Raw genomic sequence first — 24,142 nt, forward strand, 5'->3', positions numbered from 1 at the left:
AGCTTGAAAGGTAAGAATGTTAAAAGCAGTCCAGTGTGGTGGCAAATGCATTCAATTCCAGCACTCCAGGACAGCCAGGGCTACACAGAGAAGCCTCGTCTTCAAAAACCAAGAAAATAAAAAAGAAGAAGAAAGCCGGGCGGTGGTGGCGCACGCCTTTAATCCCAGCACTCGGGAGGCAGTGCCAGGTGGATCTCTGTGAGTTCGAGGCCAGCCTGGGCTAGAGTGAGTTCCAGGAAAGGCGCAAAGCTACACAGAGAAACCCTGTCTCAAAACAAACAAACAAACAAACAAAAAAAGGAGAAGAAGAAGAGGGAGAGGAAGAAGGATGCTGTGGGATGGTCTGTATGTCAAATGTGTTGCTGATTGGTCAATGAATAAATCACTGATTGGCAGTGGCCAGGCAGGAAGTATAGGCGGGACTAACAGAGAGGAGAATTGAGAGAACAGGAAGCTGGGTGGGAGAGACACTACCAGCCGCCATCAGGATAAGGAAGATGTAAAGTACCGGTAAGCCACAAGCCACGTGGCAAGGTATAGATTAATAGAAATGGATTAATTTAAGCTGTAAGAACAGTTAACAAGAAGCCTGCCACGGCCATACAGTTTGTAACCAATATAAGTCTCTGTGTTTACTTGATCGGGTTTGAGTGGCTTGGGACTGGCAGGTGAGAGAGATTTATCCTGACTGTGGGCCAGGCAGGAAAACTCTAGCTACAGAAGGAGAAGAAGGTTGAGAGCAGTGAGAAGATGGAGGCCTGGGTTGTGATGTTTCAGATGGAAGTTTGAAGACGCCGTCAGGGCCATTTGTTATTTTGAATTAAGATTCTGTGGTTCTGGTCAGCTGGAGCTGAAGAATCAGCTGTGATTAATAAGATTCCAGAATTAATAAAGTGAAACGTTGTTTTGCACGGTTATTTGGTGCTGGTTGGCTAGAGCTAAGAAATTAGCAGTGATTAAGAAGAGACCAGCCTCACTGATGTGAAATCTTCTGGGAAATGTTTCCGGAGAGTCAGCACACAGAAGCTGTGTTCCAGAGGTGGCCAAGGTTGTACCTCGTGCTGGCAGCTGGACTTGGTAATGTGTAAGTGTCACCCAGGTGGTACTGGCTTTGAAGGCATGAAGGGGTCATGGGAAGCAGCCGAGGCTTAGCACTGTGAGAGGCCAGGGGAAGCCATTGTTGAAGCTGCAGCCTCAGTGGCAGTTGAAGGCCCAGGACTGAAGGGGTCATGCAGAGAAATTGGGACTTGGCACCTTGGGGAGAGCCTATGAAAGGATCTTGATGAAAGTGCAGTTCAGTTGCAGCAGAAGACCCTGGTGTTTTGGAGAGTTGCCAGTGCCATGGGAAGACCACCATGAACAGCAGCAGCAGTGGAGCCTAGAAGACAAGCTGGTGCTGCAGAGGGCAGAGACCTCTGGAGAAGTGACCCAAGCCCTTTGGAGGAGCCCAGAAGATCATGAGTAGATCCAAGCCACTGGACAGCTGGAATTTGAGTTTGCTTTTGACTTGATTGCCATTGTGTCCTGATTTTTCCCTCTTGAAGTAAGAAAGTATGAAGCAAGATCCTAATTAGTATTAACAATAAAAACCTGGAGTCAGATATTAGGCTGAAAGCTGAAAGATCAGAGAAGCAGAGCAGCAGCCACCAGAGACTTCTTACCTCTATGAAATCTCAGACCAAATGGGCGATCCTGTCTTTACAAATCCTCAGACTAAATGGGCCCTAGATCTTTTCTCCACCAGCCTTATATTCCTGTTGCCAACTCCCTAGTGCTGGGATTAAAGGCATGAGCCTCCCAAATGCTGGAATCAAAAGCTTGAGCCTCCCAAGTCCTGGAATCAAAGGCATGATCCTACCAAGTGCTGGGATTAAAGGTGTGAGCCACCACGGCCTGGCCTCTGTGGTTAACTAGTGGCTAGCTCTGCCCTCTGATCTCCAGGCAAGCATTATTTGTCAGAACACAAACAAAATATCATACAACAAAAGTATTTTACTGGAGCCCATAGTTGAGAGAACTTGAATTTTATAAGATTTTGAATTTTATTTTTTTATTTATTTTTTTTTGGTTTTTTCGAGACAGGGTTTCTCTGTGTAGCTTTGCGCCTTTCCTGGAATTCGCTTTGGAGACCAGGCTGGCCTCGAACTCACAGAGATCCACCTGCCTCTGCCTCCCGAGTGCTGGGATTAAAGGCGTGCGCCACCACCGCCCGGCCAAGATTTTGAATTTTAAAAGATTGTCTATTTTATTTTTATTTTTTATTTATTTTTTCCCCAGTATCAGAGCTTTATTAGGAGGAGGCTCGGGGACAGAAGAGAGTGACCAGGCCTGTGAAAAACACGTGCAGGGAGAGAGATGGGGGCGGGGCAGAAGAGAGAGATTGGCTATTTGAAAGGGACTGAAATTTTAATGTGTTTGAATTTGTAAAGACTGTGGGATTTCTAAAGTTATTTATGTTTTTGATGTGAGATCTTGGGAATGAATAAGAAACGAAGGGTTGTGGCTTATTAGTGATGCATTTGTGTATCAGTTGACAAAGGGTCAGTTGTACTGGCTGGTTTTAGGTGTCAATTTGACAAAAGCTAGAGTCATCAGAGGAGAAGGAGTCTCAGTTGAGGAAATGCCTCTATGAGATCTAGCTGTAAGGCATTTTCTCAATTAGTGATCAATGGGAGAGGGCCTAGCCCATGGTGGGTGGTGCCATCCCTGAGCTGGTGGTCCTGGGTTCTATAAAAAAAAGCAGGCTGAGCAAGTCAAGAAAAGCTAGCCAGTAAGCAGCACACCTCCATGGCCTCTGCATCAGCTCCTGCCTCCAGGATCCTGCACTATTTGAGTTCCTGTCCTGACTTCTTTCAGTGATGAACAGCAATGTGGAAGTATAAGCCAAATAAACCCTTTCCTACCCAGCTGCTTTTTTGGTCATAGTATTTCATCATGGCAATAGATACACCAACTAAGACACATATGTTTATATGCAGGTGACTGGAACTGGAAAATAGCTCTGTATCCAAGGCCACCCTGGGCTACATAACAAAATTGCCTTAAGTAAAAAACTAAACCTAAAAAATGAAGCTAAATAAAAATTGAACCCTGGGGACTGAGAGTTAACTTAGTAATAGAGAACTTGCTTAGCAGATGGAAGCTCTGATAGGACATCCAGCTATAAAGATACAAGTATTCACCTATCCTGAACTATTAATAATAGTTAGAGTTAATAATAATAATGTGAGTTAGAACAGAGTGTGGGATATTGTACAAGGGAATTCCAATGTTTGTATTTGTATTCCATAATTATTTACTTATTGGTTTTTCAAGCCAGGGTTTCTCTGTGTGGCCCTGGCTGTCCTGAACTCAGAGATCTGCCTGCCTCTGCCTCCTGAGTGCTGGGATTAAGGGCCTATGCCACCACCTCTCCGCCTCCATGTTTATTTTTTATTCAAATCCTGTACTGGGGCTGGGGATATAGCCCCAGTTATTTCAGTACTTACTAGCACCCTGGAAGGTGTCCGCTCCCCAGCACCTAATAAACTGTGCATAGATGCATGCCTATAATCCTAGTACTGGCGACTGAAGCAGGGGAATCAGAGGCTCATGGTCATACTTGGATATGAGACCCTATCTAAAAAATCATGTGACTTTTATAAGCAGACAAAAATAGTAAGAGCACGTGTTAGAAACATGCCACCTGGGCTGGAGAGATGGTTCAATGGTTAAGGACAACTGTGGCTCAGTCATGAGGAGCTAAGTTCATATCCCAACACCTACACTGGGCAGCTCACAAACACCTGTAACTCTAGTTCCACAGGACTAAATGCCCTCTTCTGACCTCGCTGGGTACTGCCCTGGTGTGTGTGTGTGTGTGTATATATATATATATATATATATATATATATATATATATATATATATACACAGACATATACACGCATACAAGAAATAAAAAGAATAGATAAATCCTTTTTAAAATGCCATCTCAAGACATATTCAGTAGTTTTCTTTCTTTTTTTCTTTAATGTGTGTGGGTGTTTTGTTCACAAGTAGGTCCGTGCACCACCTGTATGCCTGGTACCCAGAAGAGAGTTTCAGATTCCCTGGACCTGGCATTGCAGACTGTGGTGGGCCACCATGTGGGTGCTGGGAATCAAACCAGGGTCATCTGGAAGAGCAGCCAGAGTTCTTAACCCCTGAACCACATTTCTAGGTCCCAATAGTTAGTCTTAGGAGCTGTTTTAGGAGAAGCATTGATATCTGCTTTCTGTTAATGTCCTAGTTAGGGTTTCTATTGCTGTGATTAAACACTGTGACCAAAAGCAAGTTGGAGAGGAAAGGGTTTATTTGGCTTATACTTCCACATCCACAGTCCATCACTGACAGAAGTCAGGACAGGAATTCAAATAAGACCAGAACCTGGAGGCAATAGCTGATGAAAAGGGGTGCTGCTTATGCTCATGGCTTGCTCATCATGGCTTGCTCTCCCTGCATTCTTGCTTAACCAGCCCAGGGATGACCTCATGCACAGTGGCCTGGGTCCTCTCATATCAAACACTAATTAAGAAAATGCTCTACAGGCTTGCTTACAGCCCAATCTTATGGATACAATTTCGCAATTGGGGTTCCCTCTTCTCAGATGAATCTAACCCAGTAATTCTCAACCAGTGGGTCGCGGCCCCTTGGGGTTGGATGACCCTTTCACAGGGGTCCCCTAAGACCATTGGAAAACACAGATATTTGTATTGTGACTCATAACAGTAGCAACATTACAGTTATGAAGTAGAAACAAAAAAAAAATGTTATGGTTGGGGGGAGTGTCACCGCAACACGAGGAACTGTGTTAAAGGGTCACAGCATTAGGAAAGTTGAGAACCACTGCTCTAGCTTCTGTCAAATTGACATAAAATTAGTCAGCACAGCTTGAGTGTGTTGTTTTTTGTTTGTTTGTTTGGTTGGTTGGTTATTGAGACAGTTTCATTTATCTTAGACTGGCTCAAACTCAAAGATCCTCCTCCAGCCTCTACCTCTGGAGTGCATCACCATGCTGGGGTGTGTGAGGCTATGGATCTAAGCCAGGCCTTCATGCATGTTAGACAGGCACTGTGTCTGCCCTTTTTGTCTGTTTATTGAGTCTTTCAGGCAGTTCCAAGTACATTATACAAACTGTGAGGTTTTTAAACTTGTGACAAGGTACAGAAGGCAAATTCTCCTCACTGCAAGGAAATCCTCAATGAAACTTCAGAGAGCCGGAAGCACTTGGAAACTCATGAACCTTCAGCTGATCATCCTTAGCCTGTCCACTCTCTCTGTGGAACTGCCACATGTCCTTATTCTGATCATCCTGTAGCTGAAGGATTTTACTTCTCCATATTCTGGAGGCCCAATTACAGTACCATTGCAGGCCAATTCCTCCCTAAACGCCTTCACTGGTTTCTTTTTATAGTGACTATTAGTGATCCTTTGGACAGTAATAATGTGAAACTGTTTCATTTAGTATTTATTGTACTTTAAAACAGCCTTTAATATGGTTCTAAAGAGTAGTCGGGTTCTCATACATTTTTTTATTTGAAACTCTAAAAGAATTTTTTTCAAATACCAAATTCAGTTAAATACCTTTCAGCAATAATACCACATGATTTTCATTTCCCTTATATGGATAGAATCCATACATGGATAGATCCTCAGTGCTGGCAGGAAGCAGGTCATCACCCTTACTTGCGTCAGCAAAGAGGCCCAAAGAATGTAGGCTCGGAATAGTGGACATTCGATATGATTCCTTTTCCTGGGTGGAAATGGCCGGTGGAAGATGGCTGTGTGCATGTTGAGGAAGAGTGTGGGGAAGGCAGAGGCAGCTGAGTCCACTTAAAGGTGGGCCAGTGACTTTCTTTCTTTTTCTCCTCCTCCTCCTCCTCCTCCTCCTCCTTCTTCTTCTTTGTTTTGTTTTTGTTTTTGTTTTTTGAGACAGGGTTTCTCTGTACAGCTTTGGTGCCTGTCCTAGATCTCGTTCTGTAGACGAGGCTGGCCTCGAACTCACAGAGATCCACCTGCCTCTGCCTCCTGAGTGCTGGGATCAAAGGAGTGGGCCACCACCGCCCAGCTGTGACTCTTTTTCTATTGCAATTATTTGTGAGTGTGTGTGTGTTTGTGTATGTGTGTGTTCTTGTGTGTTCACCTCTGTGTAAGGCCAGAGAACTTTGGGTAGTGTTCTTAAGTACCAGCTGAAGTAATTTTGTTGTTTTGTTTTCATATTTTTTAAAATTAATTTTATGTTTGTGAATGTTTGGCTCATATGTATGTATTTGCACCAGATGCATGCCTGGTGCCTGCAGAGGCCAGACAAGATTGTTGGATCTACTGGAACTACAGTTATAGGCAGTAGTGTGCTGCCATGTGGGTTCCCATGGAATCCAGGTCCAGTGCAAGCGCCATCTCTCCAGGAGCCCCTCACCCCACCCCCACTCTCGTTTTTTGTGGTAGGGTCTTATGCATATAGTCTAGGTGGCCGCCAATTGTTTGTGTGTTTGTTTTTGAGACAGGGTCTCAAAGCATAACATCAGCTGTCCTGGAACTCACAGAGATCGTCCAGCCGTCAACTTTCCCCCACCAGCCAGGACAGGCTGCCGTCACACCTTCCACCTGTTTGAACATGTTATTAATATAGAGCCAAGGCACTCCTTGAACTCCTGATCCTCCTGCCTCCACCTCCCCAGCGTCATAGGTGTTTACCGCCACGCCCGGTCTAATAGGTCTTCGTCCCAGCACTCGGGAGGCAGAGCCAGGCGGATCTCTGTGAGTTCGAGGCCAGCCTGGGCTACAGAGTGAGTTCCAGGAAAGGCGCAAAGCTACACAGAGAAACCCTGTCTCGAAAAACCAAAAAAAATAAAAAAAAAAAAAATAAAAAGGCATTCAGACAAGTAAAGGTCACACAGCACCTACCAGATTCCTGCCTGTGGCAGAGATGCAGGACCAATTACGTTTTACCATGAGATCATTTTGGAGCCTTGGGATTGGTGTTTGTGTCTTAGCTCGCTTTCCTCACCAGCCTTGCACTAATGGTGACACAGAACCAGGGCTCGGTTCGTTCACGATCATACTAAGACTTTCCGGGCTTCAAGTCCTTGCAGATCTCTTGGGAACCTCCGGAACAGAGCAGCACAGCGGTCGGACGGGGAGACCTGTGTTTCCTGCTGTGGCCAGCCAATCGCTCAAGCCCGGGAGCCTACAGCCCTCCCTCACTGCCTCCCTCCTCCTACCCCAGGCTGTGACAGCTGTCACCCCTGCCCAGACTGCATATCAAGGGTGACTGAATGCAAGTCACACCATCCTCACGTGACCTGCCTGGCCCAGAACCAGCTTAAAGCGGCAGATCTATGAACTTCCAGCGCTGAGCTTGAAACTGCTTGTGCCCTGCTTTGAAAGGGAGAGAACTGGAGTTCACTGAAGAAGGGGCTTGGTACCAAGGCACAGTGGAAGTTAATGACAGCCCTGAACTCCTTTTTCTCCCTCAGGGTAGCAAGTTGGGTGGGAACCTTCCCAACTTCATCTTTGGTCTACTGTATATTAGGGCATTCGGGTCTCTTTCTTTTTCTTTTCTTTTGTTTCTAGACAGGGTTTCTCTGCGTAGCTCTGGAACCCGCTTGGCTTTTTTTCTTTTTTAAAAAAATGTTATTATTGCTGGGAGGTAGTGGTGTATGCCTTTAACCCCAGCACTTGGGGGGCAGAGGCTGAGGGATCTCTGTGAATCGGAGGCCTGTCTGGTCTACAGAGAGAGTTCCAGGACAGCCAGGACTGTTACACAGAGAAACCATGTCTCGAAAAAACAAACAAAAAAAAAAGAAAAAAGAAAAAAAGAAAGAAACCCTAATCTACAGGCTGGAGAGATGGCTCAGTGGTTAAGAGCACATAGTGTTCTTGCAGAGGACCCAAGTTCGATTCCCAGCACACATGTCAGGGAAGTTCCAATAGGTGGCCTGCCAGCCCTCTGTCCCTGTATGCAGATGGACACACAAATAAATCATACAAATATTTTCTTTTTCTCTTTTAGATTTTTCGAGACAGAGTTTCTCTGAACGACCCTGGCTGTCCTGGAACTCTCTGTAGACCAGGCAGGCCTCACAGAGATCCCCCAGCCTCTGCCTCCCAAGTGCTGGGATTAAAGGCATATGCCACCACTGCCCGTCTACATTAGGATTTCTTAAACCTTTTCCACTCCTGAGCCCCTTTCACTAGAGACCTTTTTACATGACCCCAGGTCTATAGCGACATATAATAGTATATAGACAAACATTTACTGACAATAAATCACTAAAAGGTTTTTGGTTTTGTTTCTTGGTGTGTACAGGAAAGTGAGACAGGGCCTCACTCTGTAGCCCATGCTGGTCTAGAACTCACAATATAACACAATTTATTTTAAAAACTTTTTGCTGGGCGTGGTGGTTCAGACCTGTAATTCTAGCGCTCAGGAGGTGGAGGCGTGCTCAAGGTCGTTGTTGACTTAATGCTAGTTCTAAACTAGCCTGGCTACATCGGACCTTATCTCAGAAAACCAAAACAATGGAAGAATGGCTCAGTAGTTAAGAGCACAGAGGACCCAGGTTTATACATCAACACCCACATGGCAGCTCACAACAGTCTGTAACTCCTGTTCCTGGGATGCAGATGCCCTCTTCTGGCTTCCTGGGGCACTGCATGCACATGGTTCACATACATGCAGGCAAAACACATAATTTTCCTTGTCTTTCTAGCCAACCCATAAAGAATGAATAAACAACTTTGTCAGGGAGACACACTTTACTTCCATCTCACAGATGTGTAAACTGAGGATCGGTAGGAGATGTGCTTGAGTCCTCCCCACACAGGAAAAGGCAGAACTGAGACCCTTCTGGAATTTGAACTGTCTGACCCCCAAACCCAGTGGCCTGACCCTTTGAACACCAGCCCGATCTACATAGTGAGTTCCAGGCCAGCCAGAGCTACAAAGTAAGAAACTGTCCCAAATAAACAAACAAATAGATAAAAAGTAAATAGACAAATCCTTCCTTGTAGCAAGCATTCTTCCAGATTTTAAGTGTACATTAGTGAACAGACAAAAACCCCTGCCCTTGTGTAGTATAAATCTTAGCAATGTCTGAGACTGATTAAGATAGTTAATGAAAATGACACGTGACATTTAATGTAACACTGAGGCATCACACACTAAGCAAATGGCAATTGTTCTTTTTTGTTGTTGTTGTTTTTGGTTTTTGTTTGGTTTTTTTTTTTTTTTGTTTTTTTTTTTTTTGTTGTTTTTGGTTTTTCGAGACAGGGTTTCTCTGTGTAGCTTTGTGCCTTTCCTGGAACTCACTTGGTAGTGCAGGCTGGCCTCGAACTCACAGAGATCCGCCTGGCTCTGCCTCCCGAGTGCTGGGATTAAAGGCGTGCGCCACCACCGCCCGGCGGTTTTTGGTTTTTGAAGACACAGTTTCTCTGTGTAGCTTTGGAGCCTGTCCTGGATCTTGCTCTGTAGACCAGGCTGGCCTTGAACTCACATAGAATCGCCTGCCTCTGCCTCCTGAGTGCTGGGATTAAAGGCGTCAGCCACCACCGCCTGGCAGCAATTGCTCTTAATGGGAGAAAGAGACCGAACACAGAAAATGCTTGTGTTACATTAAGCTTGAAGCTCCTGGGGAGCAGCCTCCGATTCCCATCTACATCAACAGAAAATGCTTGTGTTACATTAAGTTTGAAGCTCCTGGGGAGCAGCCTCCGATTCACATCTACATCAACAGAACTTAATGCAGGGCTTAGGACAGAGGAGGGTTTGGCAGGTATTGAAGGAGGGTCAAAAGCAGAGATCAGCATTGCCGTTTCTCTGCCTTCGTTAAGCTGTCTTAAACGCCGACAGCTCAAACATAAACCACATGCTCCAGATATGCCTTCTGCCCTTCATTTGTATATTTCACACTTACCAGTGTTGAAAGGTAACTTTCTCGACACATCACATGTTATGATAGGTCTGAAATGTGGTTGGTGTGTTGGTAAATCTGTGTTAAATCAATGAATGAGCACCTTAACTATAGGGAAATAGAAAGATTTGAGAAAATTCAGGCATGGTGGTACACACCGGTAATCCCAGTACTCAGGAGGTTGATACTGGAGGATTGTGCTTTATAGGCATGCAGAGGCTACATCCTGCTTTTGTTTTGTTGAGAGAAATAGGGGAGAGGAGATACTGAAATGCAGAGAAAATAGCACTGGACAGTTAATTCCAATTCTTGTGTTTTGTTTTGTGTTTTTTTATTTGTTTGAGACAGGGTCAGGTCTCACGGTATAACTGGTCTGAAACCTGCTATGTTGACCAGGGTGTCCTTGAACTCATGGAGAACTGCTGCCATTGCCTCCTGAGTGCTGGGATTGTAGGTATATGTGGCTGTGCAATGGGGCACTTACTTTCTACATTACACCAAGGTGAGGAGGACACATACTAAACTTTTGCTGTGTCTGTATGTGGTCATGGGCATGTAATTGCAGAGGGGAGGCCAGAGGGACCAGATCACTTAGGGCTAGAGTTACAGGTGGTTATAGGCCACCTGATATGGAAGCTGGGAACTGAACTCAGGTTCCCTGAAAGAGCAGATCCTTAGCTCAGCACTCAAAGCCCTCCGATCAGACCCCCAGGGACACACCACTGGAAACTTCCTCAGCTACACCCCATCCTTTTCCCAGAACTCAGGCTTTCTTCCTGGCTGCCCTTCCTACATGCCCCCAGCCTCAGCTCAGGCTGGGATACACACCCTTGACATTATTCCTAGTCGAGTTCCAAATTTGGCTGGTTGTTAGGGCTGTGGGTACACAGCTGAGGTTTCCTTTTCTTAGATAGCTGCACCTATTTCCTATTTTTCATTTTAGTACCTATTTTACCAGACCATGAACTCCTTAAGGTTAGGAACCCAGTCTGATTTATTTGACCACTGTGTTCCAACACATCACTAGGACCTCAACAAGTATTCAGTGTATTCTTTCTGGCCAATGATTTCCAAAATGTTTTCTGGGTGTAATGCATATCTTTGTACATTTAGATCTGAAATGCCTGAGAGTTGGGACCTGATATTCATTTCTTTTCATCTCACTTGGGATGCTCCATGTGTCTGAGCACAACAGGCTCTCTTCACCACGCACTCCGATGGGTTCAGCTGGGGATTGCAGCCATGCTCGAAGTGTGCACGTGGACTTGGGGAAGTTCACATGACCCAGCTGGCCGCAAATCTAAGGGCAGGGAAAGAATTGGGTTTTGTGGTAAATTATCTCAAGTCTCAGCTGAGATTTAATGCCTTCTAAAACAGCTTAAAAGGTGTTGTTTGCTTTAGCAGTTCATACACTATAATTGGAGTGACAGTGTTGTGGGATATTTCACCCAGTACACTGTGTGAAAATGTATTGCTGTGGTTAGTATAATAAAAAACTGAATGGCCAATGGCTAGGCAGGAGGTACAGACAAGGCTTCTAGGCACAGAGAGCGGAAGTAGGAGGAGATAATTGAGGTGCAGAGAGACACCAATGAGACCTGGAGGAAGTTGGACATATAGAATGAAAGGAAGGTAAAAAGCCACAAGGCAAAATGCAGATTAATATAAATGGGTTAATTAAGTTATAAGAGCTAGTGGGAAAAGCCTAAACTAAGGCTGAGCTTTCATAATTAATAAGAAGTCTCTGGCCGGGCCGTGGTGGTGCATGCCTTTAATCCCAGCACTAAGGAGGCAGAAGCAGGCTGATCTCTGTGAGTTTGAAGCCAGCCTGGTCTACAGAGTGAGTTCCAGGACAGTCAGAACTGTTTCACAGAGAAGCCCTGTCTCAAAAAACCAAAAAACCAAACAACAACAACAAAAGAAGTCTCTGTGTGGTTATTTGGGAACTATCTGGCAGCCCAAAGAAAAATCCAACTATATATTATATGGTGCCCAAAGTGGAGCACATACACAGAGCCCATCACTCATGATGTACAGAGGCACAGCTCTTTTAAGAGGCCCTGGCTGTGCAGCAGAGCACTTGAGCAGCTGGCCTGATAGGTAAAAATGCCTGCCAATCGGACTCAGCACATTCCCAGAGCTGGGGTGGTAAACACATCTCTTGCAGGTGCTGCCATAAAGCTAGGCTCTCACGGAACTGGGGAGGGGGGGAGACACAGGGGGAGGGTGGAGCCAGCCACCAGAGCTCTGGGGCAGCTGGCATGGCCATTTAAGGTTTGTCTCGTGGTCAGAGAACCTGCAGATGCACAGAAAGTCAGGTCCAGATGTAGAAAACCTCTCAACGAGTAGGCTTAAAAATGTGCTTAGATGCTAAAGAAAGAAATGAAAATGGGTATAGACAGTCATAGGAAAAATAATTAAAAAATAATAAAGTCTTTAAAAAGAGAATAAGGTTATATATATGTGTGTATATATATGTATATATATGTAAAACCCACATAAAGATGGAAAATATTATAGCACAGGGAGTTTGGACCTTATATGGTGCTTGGTTAATTTTGACCTTTTTAAATGCTAATGAAGAGAGAATGGCAACTGCTGAGAGACACTGGATTGTGGAAGGGACTGCTGAATTAAACCAGCCTAGTTACTTTAGGGGTATCTTGGCTTCAAAATGAAAGTCAGACAATGTGTTGTGTTGGGGGAGAGGTTGTGCTTTTTTTCCACAAGAAATGAAAAGCTATGGATTCCTTCAAAGTTAATTGAGATCAGATTTGATTCAGGGGAGACCTCCTGAGGATGTTGGCTACAGACATAGGGGAGGAAGCCATGTGTGAACTATATGCTGATCTCTTGACATGGGAACAGCTCTGAGACTGGGTGAGACATGATAAATCTTGTTGGCTACAGAGTCCTCATGCCTTATTATTACATGCCATTCTTTCATATGGCATAGATAGAGGTTTGATTATACAGTCCAAACAGACTTATAGAGTTAACATATGCCTTTTACCTGCTCAAACATAGAACAAAAAAATTATCTTTAGCTGACTTGTGCACACCACACATTCCATACTTGTGTTAATGCAGATATATATGCTACCTTTAAAAGTTTATGTGTTTTCAGAACAAAAGAACCAAATACCAATAAAAAAGACAAGTAGCCCAGGTGATCCAGCCTCTCAGAGTGCCTTTGTTGCAGTCTCCTCTCCCTCCAGAACAACCTCAAAGCTGCTAGCTGTGGTCCAACCTCACAGACTATCCAGCCAAGACTTCAGATAAGCCCTACACTTTCCCATCACACAGAGACTAAACAAAAAAAATAATACTGCTTGCTCTCCCAGGACTTGATCATTATCCCAATTTTCTCAGGGTTCCCTAAAGATGCCATTGCCCCCAGACAACAGGAAGTAATTTTAAGAATATGCCTACATTCCCAAGAGGTGGGGTGGGTGGTTTTTGGTCGTTTGGTGGATTATGAATGTTTGTCATCATTTAGGGGTGTTGGTTGCAAATTGTTACTGGTCCTGGTAAGGGAGGAAACTAAGCAAGGGAGGTTGGATTCAAGGATCTCTTCCTGAAAGAAAAAAAGGAGAGAAGATATGGGAAGGATAGGATAAAGGGGAGGTTATTGAATCTACTTTAAAAAGCAACCATTAGCCGGGCGGTGGTGGCACATGCCTTTAATCCCAGCACTCGGGAGGCAGAGCCAGGCGGATCTCTGTGAGTTCGAGGCCAGCCTGGGCTACCAAGTGAGTTCCAGGAGAAGCGCAAAGTTACACAGAGAAACCCTGTCTCGAAAAACCAAAAATAAATAAATAAATAAATAAATAAATAAATAAAAAGCAACCATTAATCTCAAATATTTTATATTGGTATAGATTTTATATATTGATACAATTTAAAGTTATTTTTGTTATACTGTATATATGTTTCTACTATTGTCTAAGGTATTGTACCTATGCAGCTCTTAAAAATGTAATGTATAATTTAAAATGTAAATGTATAATTATGAAATACAGGTTTAAAAATGTAATGTATAATTATGAAATACAGGTTAGTAGTTTGTAGTAGTCATCTATAATAATCAAACTTGTAGTTATGTTAAGTATGTTTTCAAGGTTAAACAGAAATATATTTTAGATAGATGGTCTTAAAACACTTCAAAGACCTACAGAATATGACATTTAAGATGTTTCAATAACCTAAGGCTTTTCATGACTGTGAGATACGTCTGCTCCTGACAGTACCAATTTACTTCAAAAAAAGGATGATGGGCATTGAAGAACTTCCATATGAAGTTTGCCTTTGTTGTGGCAAGTTAGCCACTTGACAAAAAACTGCCCTTGCCTTGACTACTGACAGTATGCTGTCCAAATTGGATGAGCAGAACATAAAAGAAGGTGACAGCCGAACTTTACCAAGACAGGGTAGGACAGTCCTTCAGAATTCCTCTTCACAGAAAAGTCTGTCAGATATTCTAGGCTGAAGATGGATGCCCTAACATTGCAGAGGAAACTTGAGTGATTGTCCAGGCAGCCAGCTGTCTCTGTCATTTCTATAGTTTTGGAAATTGCTTGTTCTCTACTTCCTGTTTACACAGGTAATATTATATCCTTCTTTGGTCTATGATAGAGTTGAGACTAGATAGTTATATTTAGTTTTCCTTGTTACCAAAATCAGAAAAGAAACTCATAAAAGAAGTATAAAGTGTATAAGTTTGAAAAATATACGAGCTTAAGTTGTTTATCTAAGAAAATGTTTTGAAGTCTAAAAAGATAATTTTGAGTTGGTAATACAAGTTAGGATAGAAAGTAAATTAGGTACAAAACTTTTGACTCACCAAGATAGGATAGATAATGTAATATTTTCTCTGAATTTGCCAAATACAGATAGACTGGACATTGTAAATATAATTCTTACTTGATAATTGTTCTTATAATATATAGTTTTACTATGTTAGAGTTAAAACCTTTCCTTTTATTTAGACAAAAAGGGGGAAATGTTGTGGGATATTTGTATACTATGTGAAAATGTATTTCTGTGATTTGTGTAATAAATGGCCAATAGCTAGGCAGGAGAGATAGGCAGGACTTCCAGGCACAAAGAGAGGAAGTAACAGGAGATAACTGAGGTGCAGAGAGATGCCAACAAGACTTGGAGGGAGTTGGACATACAGAATGAAAGAAAGACAAAACATAGATTAATATAAATGGGTTAATTTAAATTATAAGAGCTAGTGGAAAAGCCTAAGCTAAGGCTGACCTTTCATAATTAGTAAGACGTCTCTGTGTTGTTATTTGGGAGCTGGCTGGTGGCCCAAAGAAAAATCTAACTGTAACACAGAGGTTAGCATGGCCCCTATGCATGGACAATACTCAAATTTGTTCCATAATTTTAGTTAGGAATGGTGATTCATAAATTCTAAGACCCAAGAGGCTGAAGCAAGATTGCCTTGAGTTTCAGGCTAGTGTGGGCTACACAGGCAGATCCTGTCTGAAACAAACACAGAGCTGTTAATTCTACTGGTCAAGAATAAGACCAACGACCACAGTTTAAAACCAAATTTGAAGCAAGCTTTTTTTTTTTTTTTCCCCTGAGACAGGGTTTCTCTTTGTACCCCTGGCTGTCCTGGAACTCTCTTTGTAGACCAGGCTGGCCTGGAACTCACAGAGATCTGCCTGTCCCTGCTTCCCAAGTGCTGGGTGGGATTAAAGGCGTGGGACCAATGCCAGGTCTTGAAGCAAACTTTAATTAAATAATGGTCAGGTGCATGGGTTCTGGCCAGGTCCATGCCTAGGTTCCCAGGAAATGGCCACTAGTCATGGTTTGCAGGGGCTTAAAGTATTTCTCATCAGGTCCAATCAGGGGCAAGAGTACCTCCTGACCTATTTCTTGCCCACTGTGACAAAGCACATCCAGTACAGATAGGTCAAACAAGCTTGTTTAGGGGCATGAAAACATGTGGCTTGTTATCTCCCATACACAATAGCCTCCAGCACTTCAGGAACTGTCTGTCCTTGGGCAAGGGGCTTATAGATCAGAGGCAATTTTTGTTTCATGGATCTCTTAGGCATAGTAATGAAAACATTTTTGTAACTTTTGGCTCTCACACGCCTAGAGAGATGGCTCAGTGGTTAAGATTGGGTGCTGTTTAAGCTGAAGATCAAAATTAGCTTCCCTACATCCATGTTGGGTCATTCACAACTATCTATAACTCCAGCTCCATGGGACCCCACACCCTTTTCTAGACTCATTGGGCATCTGCACTCACATGCACATACTCCACCACACACACATATATACACATAATGAAAACTAAAGAAAAGAAATCTTTAGATAAACACAAACAAGCACAACTAACTAAGCCCACAGGATTTTGAGCTGTGATCCCAAAAGTCTCTTCCTAAAGCCTCCCGCCAGTACACGGGAATGGGTGCAGGTAAGTGCTCAAGCATGAGGAATACGTCAATAATGAGTTACTCTGGACTTTTCAATGCCATCAAGGGCTGACTGTCAGAAAAGCACCGGTGCCGGTAGGGTGTCACCAAGTGTCCCTCGGCACTGAAGATAAAACAGAAGCTCGCTCTCCAGAGTACTCTGCCCCAGCCTGCCTTTCCAGCTCTGTCTCCCACGTCTCACTCACATAAGTGAGTCTCTATACTTCTTCCCTCTTCTCAAAATTTAATTCTTCCTTGTCCTTCAAAACCCAGGAAAAACAGTGCATCTGAAAAATGTGACATAGAAACCTTCGCTGACCTCTGTTGCTTACCTGGACTGGGTATATCTATGTTCCAAAAGGTTTCAAGGTTTTGTTTATGTAGTCCTGGCTGTCTTAGAACTTACTGTATAGATCAGGGTGGCCTTAAACTCACAGAGACCCACCTGCCTCTGCCTCCAGGGTGCTAGAATTAAAGGCATATGCTATAGTTCTTTTTCTTGGCTCTTTGTTCTTTCTGTTTTTGGGGTCCCACCACCCAGCTCCCAAATAAATCACACGGAGGCTTATTCTTTCTTATGAATGCCTGGCCTTAGCTTGACGTGTTTCTAGCCAGCTTTTCTTAACTTAAATTATCCTGTCTACCTTTTGCCTCTGGGCTTTTATCTTTCTCTATTTCTGTATATCTTTTCTTTCTTTGTTATTCCATGTCTGGCTGCGTTGCTGGGTGGCTGGCCCTCTGCATCCTCCTCTTCTCATTCCCCAATCTTCTCCTCCCAGATTTCTCCTATTTATCCTCTCTGCCTGCCAGCCCCGCCTAGCCTTTCTCCTGTCTTGCTATTGGCCATTCAGCTCTTTATTAGACCAATCAGGTGTTTTAGACAGGCATAGTAGCACAGCTTCACAGAGTTAAACAAATGCAACATAAAGGAATGCAACACATTTTTGTATCATTAAACAAACGTTCCACAGGATAAACAAATGTAACACATCTTAAAATAATTTTCTACAACAATATGCTACCACACCCAGGTTGATTTTTGTTTTGTTTTGTTAGTGCTGGGACTAAAACCCAGTGCCCTGTGCAAGATGAGTGTTAACTCTTCAGCTGACCTACATTCCATATCCTAGCTATGTGGTAGGCTTAGGCTTAGGGTTAAGGTTAGGGTTAGGGTTCGTTTAGGGTTAGGGTTAGGAATAGAGTGACGGTTAGGGTTCATTTTATGGTTTGCCTTTTATTCAAATTAAGGAAGGTTAGGATTAGAGGTTAGTGTGAGAGTTAGGGTTAGGGTTTGTGTTACTTTCAGTGTTGGGGTTTGGGGTTTGATTTGGGACTGTGGTTAGGTTAGGGTTTGGATTGGCATTATGGAAGCAGTTCAGCATTAGGGTTAGGTTTAGGGTCAGGTTTAGGCTTTAGGCTTAGGGTTATGTTTATTCTAGCATTAGTACTAGGTTTAGGGTTTGGGAAACCGTCAATGTTACTGTTAGGATTACGAGTTAGGGTTAGTGTTTCGGCTATGGAAGCGGTCATTGTTAGGGTTAGGGTTATAATTCGGTTTGGTGTTAAGAAAGCTGTCAGTGCTAGGGTTAGGGTTAGACTGAGTAGTTAGTCTTATGGTTGTGGTTAGGTTTGGCGTTAGGATTGTGGTTTGGATTGGAAATAAGGAAGCTGTCAGCATTAGGGTTAGGGTTAATGTTTGAGTTGTTGTTAGGGTTAGATTTAGGTTCAGTTTTGGTTTTGTGAAAGAGTTAGGGTTAGGGAAGCAGTGTTAGGGTTGGGTTTAGGAGTTAGAGTTAGTGTTAGGGTTAGGTTTAACTGTAGGGTTGGGATTAGAAATGCATTTAGCATTAGGGTTAGGGTTGGTGTTGTGTTAGGGAAGCAGTCATGGTTGAGATTAGGTTTAGAGTTTGGGATTAGGGTTAGTGTTAGGGTTAAGATTGGAATTATCATTATGTTTATGTTTGGGGTTAATGTTAAGGTTTCAGTTGGGGTTAGGGTTATTCTTTTGTTTAGGTTTAGGGTTACCATTAGGGTTAAAGTTGGCATTAGGGTTGGTGTTTAGGGCTAGTGTTATGGTTAAGATTATGATTAGCAGTTACAGTTTGTGTTGGGTTTTGAGTTGATGTTAAGGTTAGGCTTGTTGTTAGAGAAACAGTTTTAGAATTAGGGTCATGATTAGGGTTGGGGTTGAAGATGGGTTTAGGGTTTGGGATAGGAACGATGGTTTGTGTTATGGGTTAGAGTTCGGTTAGTGTTTAGGGATAGGTTTGTTTGTTTGTTTGTTTGTTTGTTTATTTATTTTGGTTTTTCGAGACAGGGTTTCTCTGTAGCTTTGGAGCCTGTCCTGGACTAGCTCTGTAGACCAGGCTGGCCTCGAACTCACAAGATCCACCTGCCTCTGCCTCCCAAGTGCTGGGATTAAAGGCATGCGCCACCACCGTCCAGAAGGATAGGTTTATTATTAGAGTTATAGGGTAAAGTTAGGGTTAGCATTAGGGTTTGGGTTGGGTTCACAGTTAGTGTTATGGTTGGGCTTAAGAGTTATTGTTAGGGAAAGTTTAGGGTTAGTGTTAGGATTAGTAGTTAGGGTTAGTGTTAGATTAGGGCTAGGTTTAGGTTTAGTGTTAGGGTTTGAACTATGATTGTAGTTAGTGTTATAGTTATGGGAAGCTGTCATGGTTAGGGTTAGGGTTATGGTTATTATTATGGTTTGGGTTAGGGTTAGGGTTGGGCTTTTGTTTGGGTTAGGGAAGCCATCAGAGTTAGGGTCTAAGTTATGGTTAGGGTTAGGGATAGGGTTGGGGTTAGGTAGCAGTCAATATTAAGGTTAGAGTTAGGGTTCTTAATGTATCAGGGTTAGGATTTAGTGTTATCGTTAGGGTTCAGTTTGGCATTATGATTAGTGTTGGGATTAGGGTTTGGGTTAGCAGAAATAGTCAGGGTTAGGGGTAAGGTTAGGCTTGAGTTTGGGGTTAGGGTTAAGGTTGGGTTAGTGTTACGGTTTATAGTTAGTGTTAGGGTTAGAATGAGGGGGTAGAGTTAGGGTTAGTATTATAGTTATTCCTGGGGTTTAGTTTAACAGTTATGATTAAGGTTAGGGTTAGCTGGTAGGGTTGGAATTAGCCTTAGGGGGTTTCTTTTAGGGTTATGATTAGGATTAGAATTAGGTTTAGGGTTAGTGTTGTTGTTAGAGTTAGTGTTGAGATTACTGAGGCAGTCAGGATTAGGGTTAGTTTTAGGGTTAGGGTCAGGGGATTAATGTTAGGTTTAGGGTTAGGGGTTTACTGTCAGAGTTAGTGTTGGGGTTGGTCTTTGGGTATGTTTTAGGATTTGGTTGAGTGTTCATGCTTTGGGTTAGGGTTAGTTTTGTCGTATGAAAATTGTCAGTTTTATGGTTAGTGTTAATTTTTAGGTGTTTGGGTTAATGTTAGGGTTGGGGTTACTGTTAGGGTTAGGAATGCAGTCAGTGTTAAGGTTGGTTAATGTTAGGGTCAGGGTTGGGTTCAGGTTAGGGAAGCCAGCAGCTTTAGGGTTATGGTTAATGTTTGCATTAAGTTTAGGTTAATGTTAGTGATCATAGTTAGGGTTGGACTTAGTGTTTGATTTAGGCAAGCAGTCATGGTTTGGATCACAACTAATTTATGTGACCTCAAGGCCAGCCTAGGCTACCTGAGCCACTCCCTCAAACTAAACAAATAACAACAAAACCCTCACTAATTTCAAGTCACTTATTTATTCTAGAAGTAAAATTAATTTTTCTAATGAGAATTGCCTTTATGCTCCTAATGTTAGGAGATCTTGTTATATATTTTATTATTTTGTTAGCTTAGTTTTATTTATGTTTTGATTTGCTTGGTTTTTGTTTTTTCCTTTTCTTTTCTTTTCTTTTTTTTTTTTTTTTTTTTTGGTTTTTCAAGACAGGGTTTCTCATGTAGCTTTGGAGCCTGTCCTGGAACTCACTTTGTAGCCAGGCTGGCCTCGAACTCACAGAGATCCGCCTGGCTCTGCCTCCCGAGTGCTGGGATTAAAGGCGTCCGCCGCCGCCGCCGCCGCCGCCGCCGCCGCCGCCACCACCACCACCCGGCCAGTTTTTGTTTTTTCAAGACAAGGTTTTTACATAGTCCTGGCTGTCCAGGAACTGGCTCTGTAGCCCAGGCTGGCCTTGCACTCACAGTGATCCACCTGCCTCTGCCTCCCAAGTACCAGGATTAATGGTGTGAGCCACTCTATCTGGGCTTATTATGCAATCTTGACTGGCTTGGTACTGTGTAACCCAGACTGGTCTTGAACTCACAGCAATTCTCTAGTCTCACCCAGGAAAGTGTTGGGATTCCAGGTGTGAGCCACCTACACATTCCTGCTGGGTAATCATAACTTGATTAGTGGCTACACACCACAATGCTGGAGACCACATCAACCTCCTCTGGCAAAGGGAGCTTATAACTCATGTGAACAAATAGTTTTCTACTACAGCAGTTTAACAAAATTGCTTCAGAACGACTAAAACTTTCTGATGTTTTTGGGAAGCTGTGCTCATTTTGATGAAGGAAGGATTCAAAGCGTATTTTTCACTTAAATCCAATAATAACTGCTCACTAATTCTCCTGTATTGTTTTCTCTTATTTCTTTAGGGACAGATGTGGATGGTTAATCCAGGGTTCTGTGCTCTCAAAACTGCTGTGTCCTTTTGTTACTCCAGAGCTTGTCATCACGGATCTTAACATTATTATAATCAAGTCTCACCTGTGATATTCAAGTAGTATAAATGATTTCTCCAGAAAAATCAATTGGGTTCAGAATTTAAAAGACTCAACTTTTAGTTTTTCAGGTTTGGGGACCTAGGACCTAGTCCCTTCCAGTACACCTTGCTCAATCGGGTCTTCCAACTCATCCTATTGTTGAGAATGACCTTGAACTTCTGATTCTCTTGCTTCTGCCTCCTAAGTGCTGGACTTACAGGCATACACTGCTATGTGGGGCTTTAATGGAATTGTCTTTTCTTTTTTTAACTATTGTCCTTGCTTTTTTCTCCAATAACTGGGGCTTAAGCCTACGATTCATGCGCGCTCTCGTGCGTGCTATTCAGTTACTCTACCATTGAACCACATTTCTGGCCTAGATTTTTGTTTTAAACATTAGTTTATTTACTTTTATAATAGAAAATACATTCTCATAACTAAAAATACCAATCCTTGGGGGCTAGAGTGAATGGCTCAACAATTAAGAGCACTTGTTGCTCTTCCAGAGGACCCAAGTTCAGTTCTCAGCACCCATGTCATGTGGCTTACATCTCCAGCTCTGGGGGATCCGATGCTCTCTTTTGTGGCTTCTGCAGGCACTCTCACATGTAAACACACACACACACACACACACACACACACACACACACACACACACACACACACACAATACATAAACAAAATAAAAACACCTGACTTGGTGTCACATGCCTGTAGTCCTAGTACTTCAGAAGTGAAGTCAAGAGGATGTGGGTTCAAGGTCACTCTTGGGAACATAGTAAGTTGAGTTTGAGGATAGCCTGGGCTACATGAGATTCTGTCTCAAACAATAACAACAACAATAGCAAGTTATACTGTGCTGCTTAATTTTTTGTCACCTTGACACAAGCTAGGGCCAAGTCATCTGGGAAGAGGGAACTTCAACAGAGAAAAAAACCTCCATCAGAGTGGCCTGTAGGTAAGTCAGTTGGGTATTTTTATCTTTTGATTTTTTGAGATAAGGTTTCCCTGTGAAGCCCTAGTTGTCCTGGAACTCACTCTGTAGACCAGGCTGGCCTTGAACTCAGAGATCTGCCTGCCTCTGGTTCTGACTGAATTAGTTTTGGGTGCAAGTGTAATAAGGCAAACTGTCCTCTGAATGAACTTTTTGGAGATTCTTTTATTTACCTTCTTATGCCATAATTAAAATGAGATGCATTATGGGAAGGGCTGTGCACAGTAAATGTGAACCACCACAACCTAGTGTTATTTTCTTTTCTTTTTTGTTTGTTTGTTTTTCCAGACAGTTTCTCAGCAAAGCAGTCCTGGTTGTCCTGGAACTCACTCTTTAGACCAGGCTGGCCTCGAACTCACAGAGATCCACCTACCTCTGCTGGGATTAAAGGCATGCGCCACCACCGCCCGGCTGTGTTGTTTTCTTGATTAATGATTGACATGTGAGAACCCAGCCCACTGTGGGCAGTGCCACCCCCTGGTTAGGTGGTCCTGGGTTGTATTAGCAAGCCATGAAGAGCAATTAGTTTGCCCTCAGTGCTTTGGTTTCTGCCTCCAGGTTCTTGCCTCGGCTTCCCTCAGTGAAGTACCATAACTTGTAAGCCAAATAAACTTTTGCTTCCTGCAGGTTGGTTTTGGTCAGTGTTTTATCACAGCAATAGAAAGCAGACCAGGACAGATGCCAAGGGTATTTACACTATGAAAAGTCTCACTCTTGCCTATCTCCTGCTACAGGGTCTTCTTCCAGGGACAGTTGATGCACATGCAAGCAGTTATGAGAGTATATTACCACTACCACTTCTTCCTGGGATGAGCATGTGATCCACACTGTTTAGAGCCTGTTTCACTCTGTAATAGAGCTTAGGGTGCAGTCGAATCCCTCCAGCTGCTCAAGTGGCTCTGGTCTTCTGTGGCTCCTCTTTTGGCTTCTGGAAACAGGAATGGTATGGCTGGTATGGATGTCTTGATGATGTCATTGAGGTATTCATGAAAGTGTGCATGATGTCAGAGGAAGTAAAGAGCAAAAGGTAATGCTCTTCTGCCTGAGTGAAGGCAAAAGCATCATCCTGGAAGAGGCAGGGAGCCCCTGGCAGGTGATGTGGGCCAAGTATGGGTCATGCCTACTCATCTTTGTCAGACCAGAACTGCAGCTATGCGCTCTATGATGCAACCTAATGGACCAAGGCGGGGAAGAAGTGCGGTCTGGTGTTCATCTTCTGGGCCCCTTGTGAATTACCCTCTAAGAGCTAAAGTATCTCTGTAGTACCAAGGATGCCATCAAGAGGAAGCTGACAGGGATCGAACCACTTGGAGGATGTCGAGGATGGGTGCGTCCTGTCAGAGAAGCTAGGAAGCAACACTGTTATGTCCCTGGAAGGCAAGGCTTTGTGATCTTCTTCCAGGCCCCTGCCTGGAGTATTCAGCAAATTTGCCCCACAGGTTGGGGAGATCCCAGTAGTCAAACAAATCCCTGACCCCTGTGTTGGGAAAAGAATAATTTCCATGTTGCTCTAAGGAACGCAGGAACAAAGTGAAATAACCCAGCAATGCTGTGGGGTGTCCACCAGAGAAGATTGCTCAGACATGAATTTAAACCAATAGAAAGTCTTTATTAGATGGTGGGGACTACACTGGGTGTTCAGGATCCCAATGTAGCCACAAGGTTTTCTCAGGGTGAGCTTTTAAGAACAAAAACCATGTCCTCTGTTGACATACTTCAGTTAACAAGAACAGTTAGCCAGAACCGGAACTGCAGAAGCCAAAAAGCAAGGTTAGTACATTTAGAGACTTTCCCAGAACTATGGACTTGGATGGATTAGGTCTTTTAGTTTTGGCAGGTGGTGCTGTGTATTGAGTCTTATGACCTGAATGGTACTTCCATTGTGAAGTCAGTCGTGCTTAGGTCCAGGGGCCTATTTTTTTTTTATTAATTTATTTTTTTATTTTATGTGCATTGGTGTTTTGCCATGAGTGTCAGGTCCCCTGAAACTGGAATTACAGACAGTTGTGAGCTGCCATGTGGGTGCTGGGAATT

General features: G+C 43.3%; 1 protein-coding gene across 3 annotated transcripts in view; it reads right to left on the minus strand.

Moving 5' to 3' along the window:
* LOC128096059 (cytochrome c oxidase assembly factor 7) overlaps positions 1–7,194 on the minus strand; it is a 44,249-nt gene extending 37,055 nt beyond the window's left edge. For 2 of the 3 annotated variants that reach the window (XR_008213517.1, XR_008213518.1), the window contains exon 1: positions 6,928–7,194. Coding sequence is in view for 1 of the 3 variants with exons in the window: in XM_052715171.1 (XP_052571131.1) it covers positions 6,928–6,975 (48 nt within the window). In the remaining 2 variants the exon portion in view is untranslated. The remainder of the gene's footprint in view (positions 1–6,927) is intronic. The other variant, XM_052715171.1, reaches the window with a different exon arrangement.
* Between the last annotated feature and the right edge of the window lie 16,948 nt (positions 7,195–24,142).

This window comes from Peromyscus californicus, unplaced genomic scaffold (assembly GCF_007827085.1).
Source record: "Peromyscus californicus insignis strain IS unplaced genomic scaffold, ASM782708v3 Scaffold_5__1_contigs__length_169319896, whole genome shotgun sequence".
Classification (NCBI taxonomy): Eukaryota; Metazoa; Chordata; class Mammalia; order Rodentia; family Cricetidae; genus Peromyscus; species Peromyscus californicus.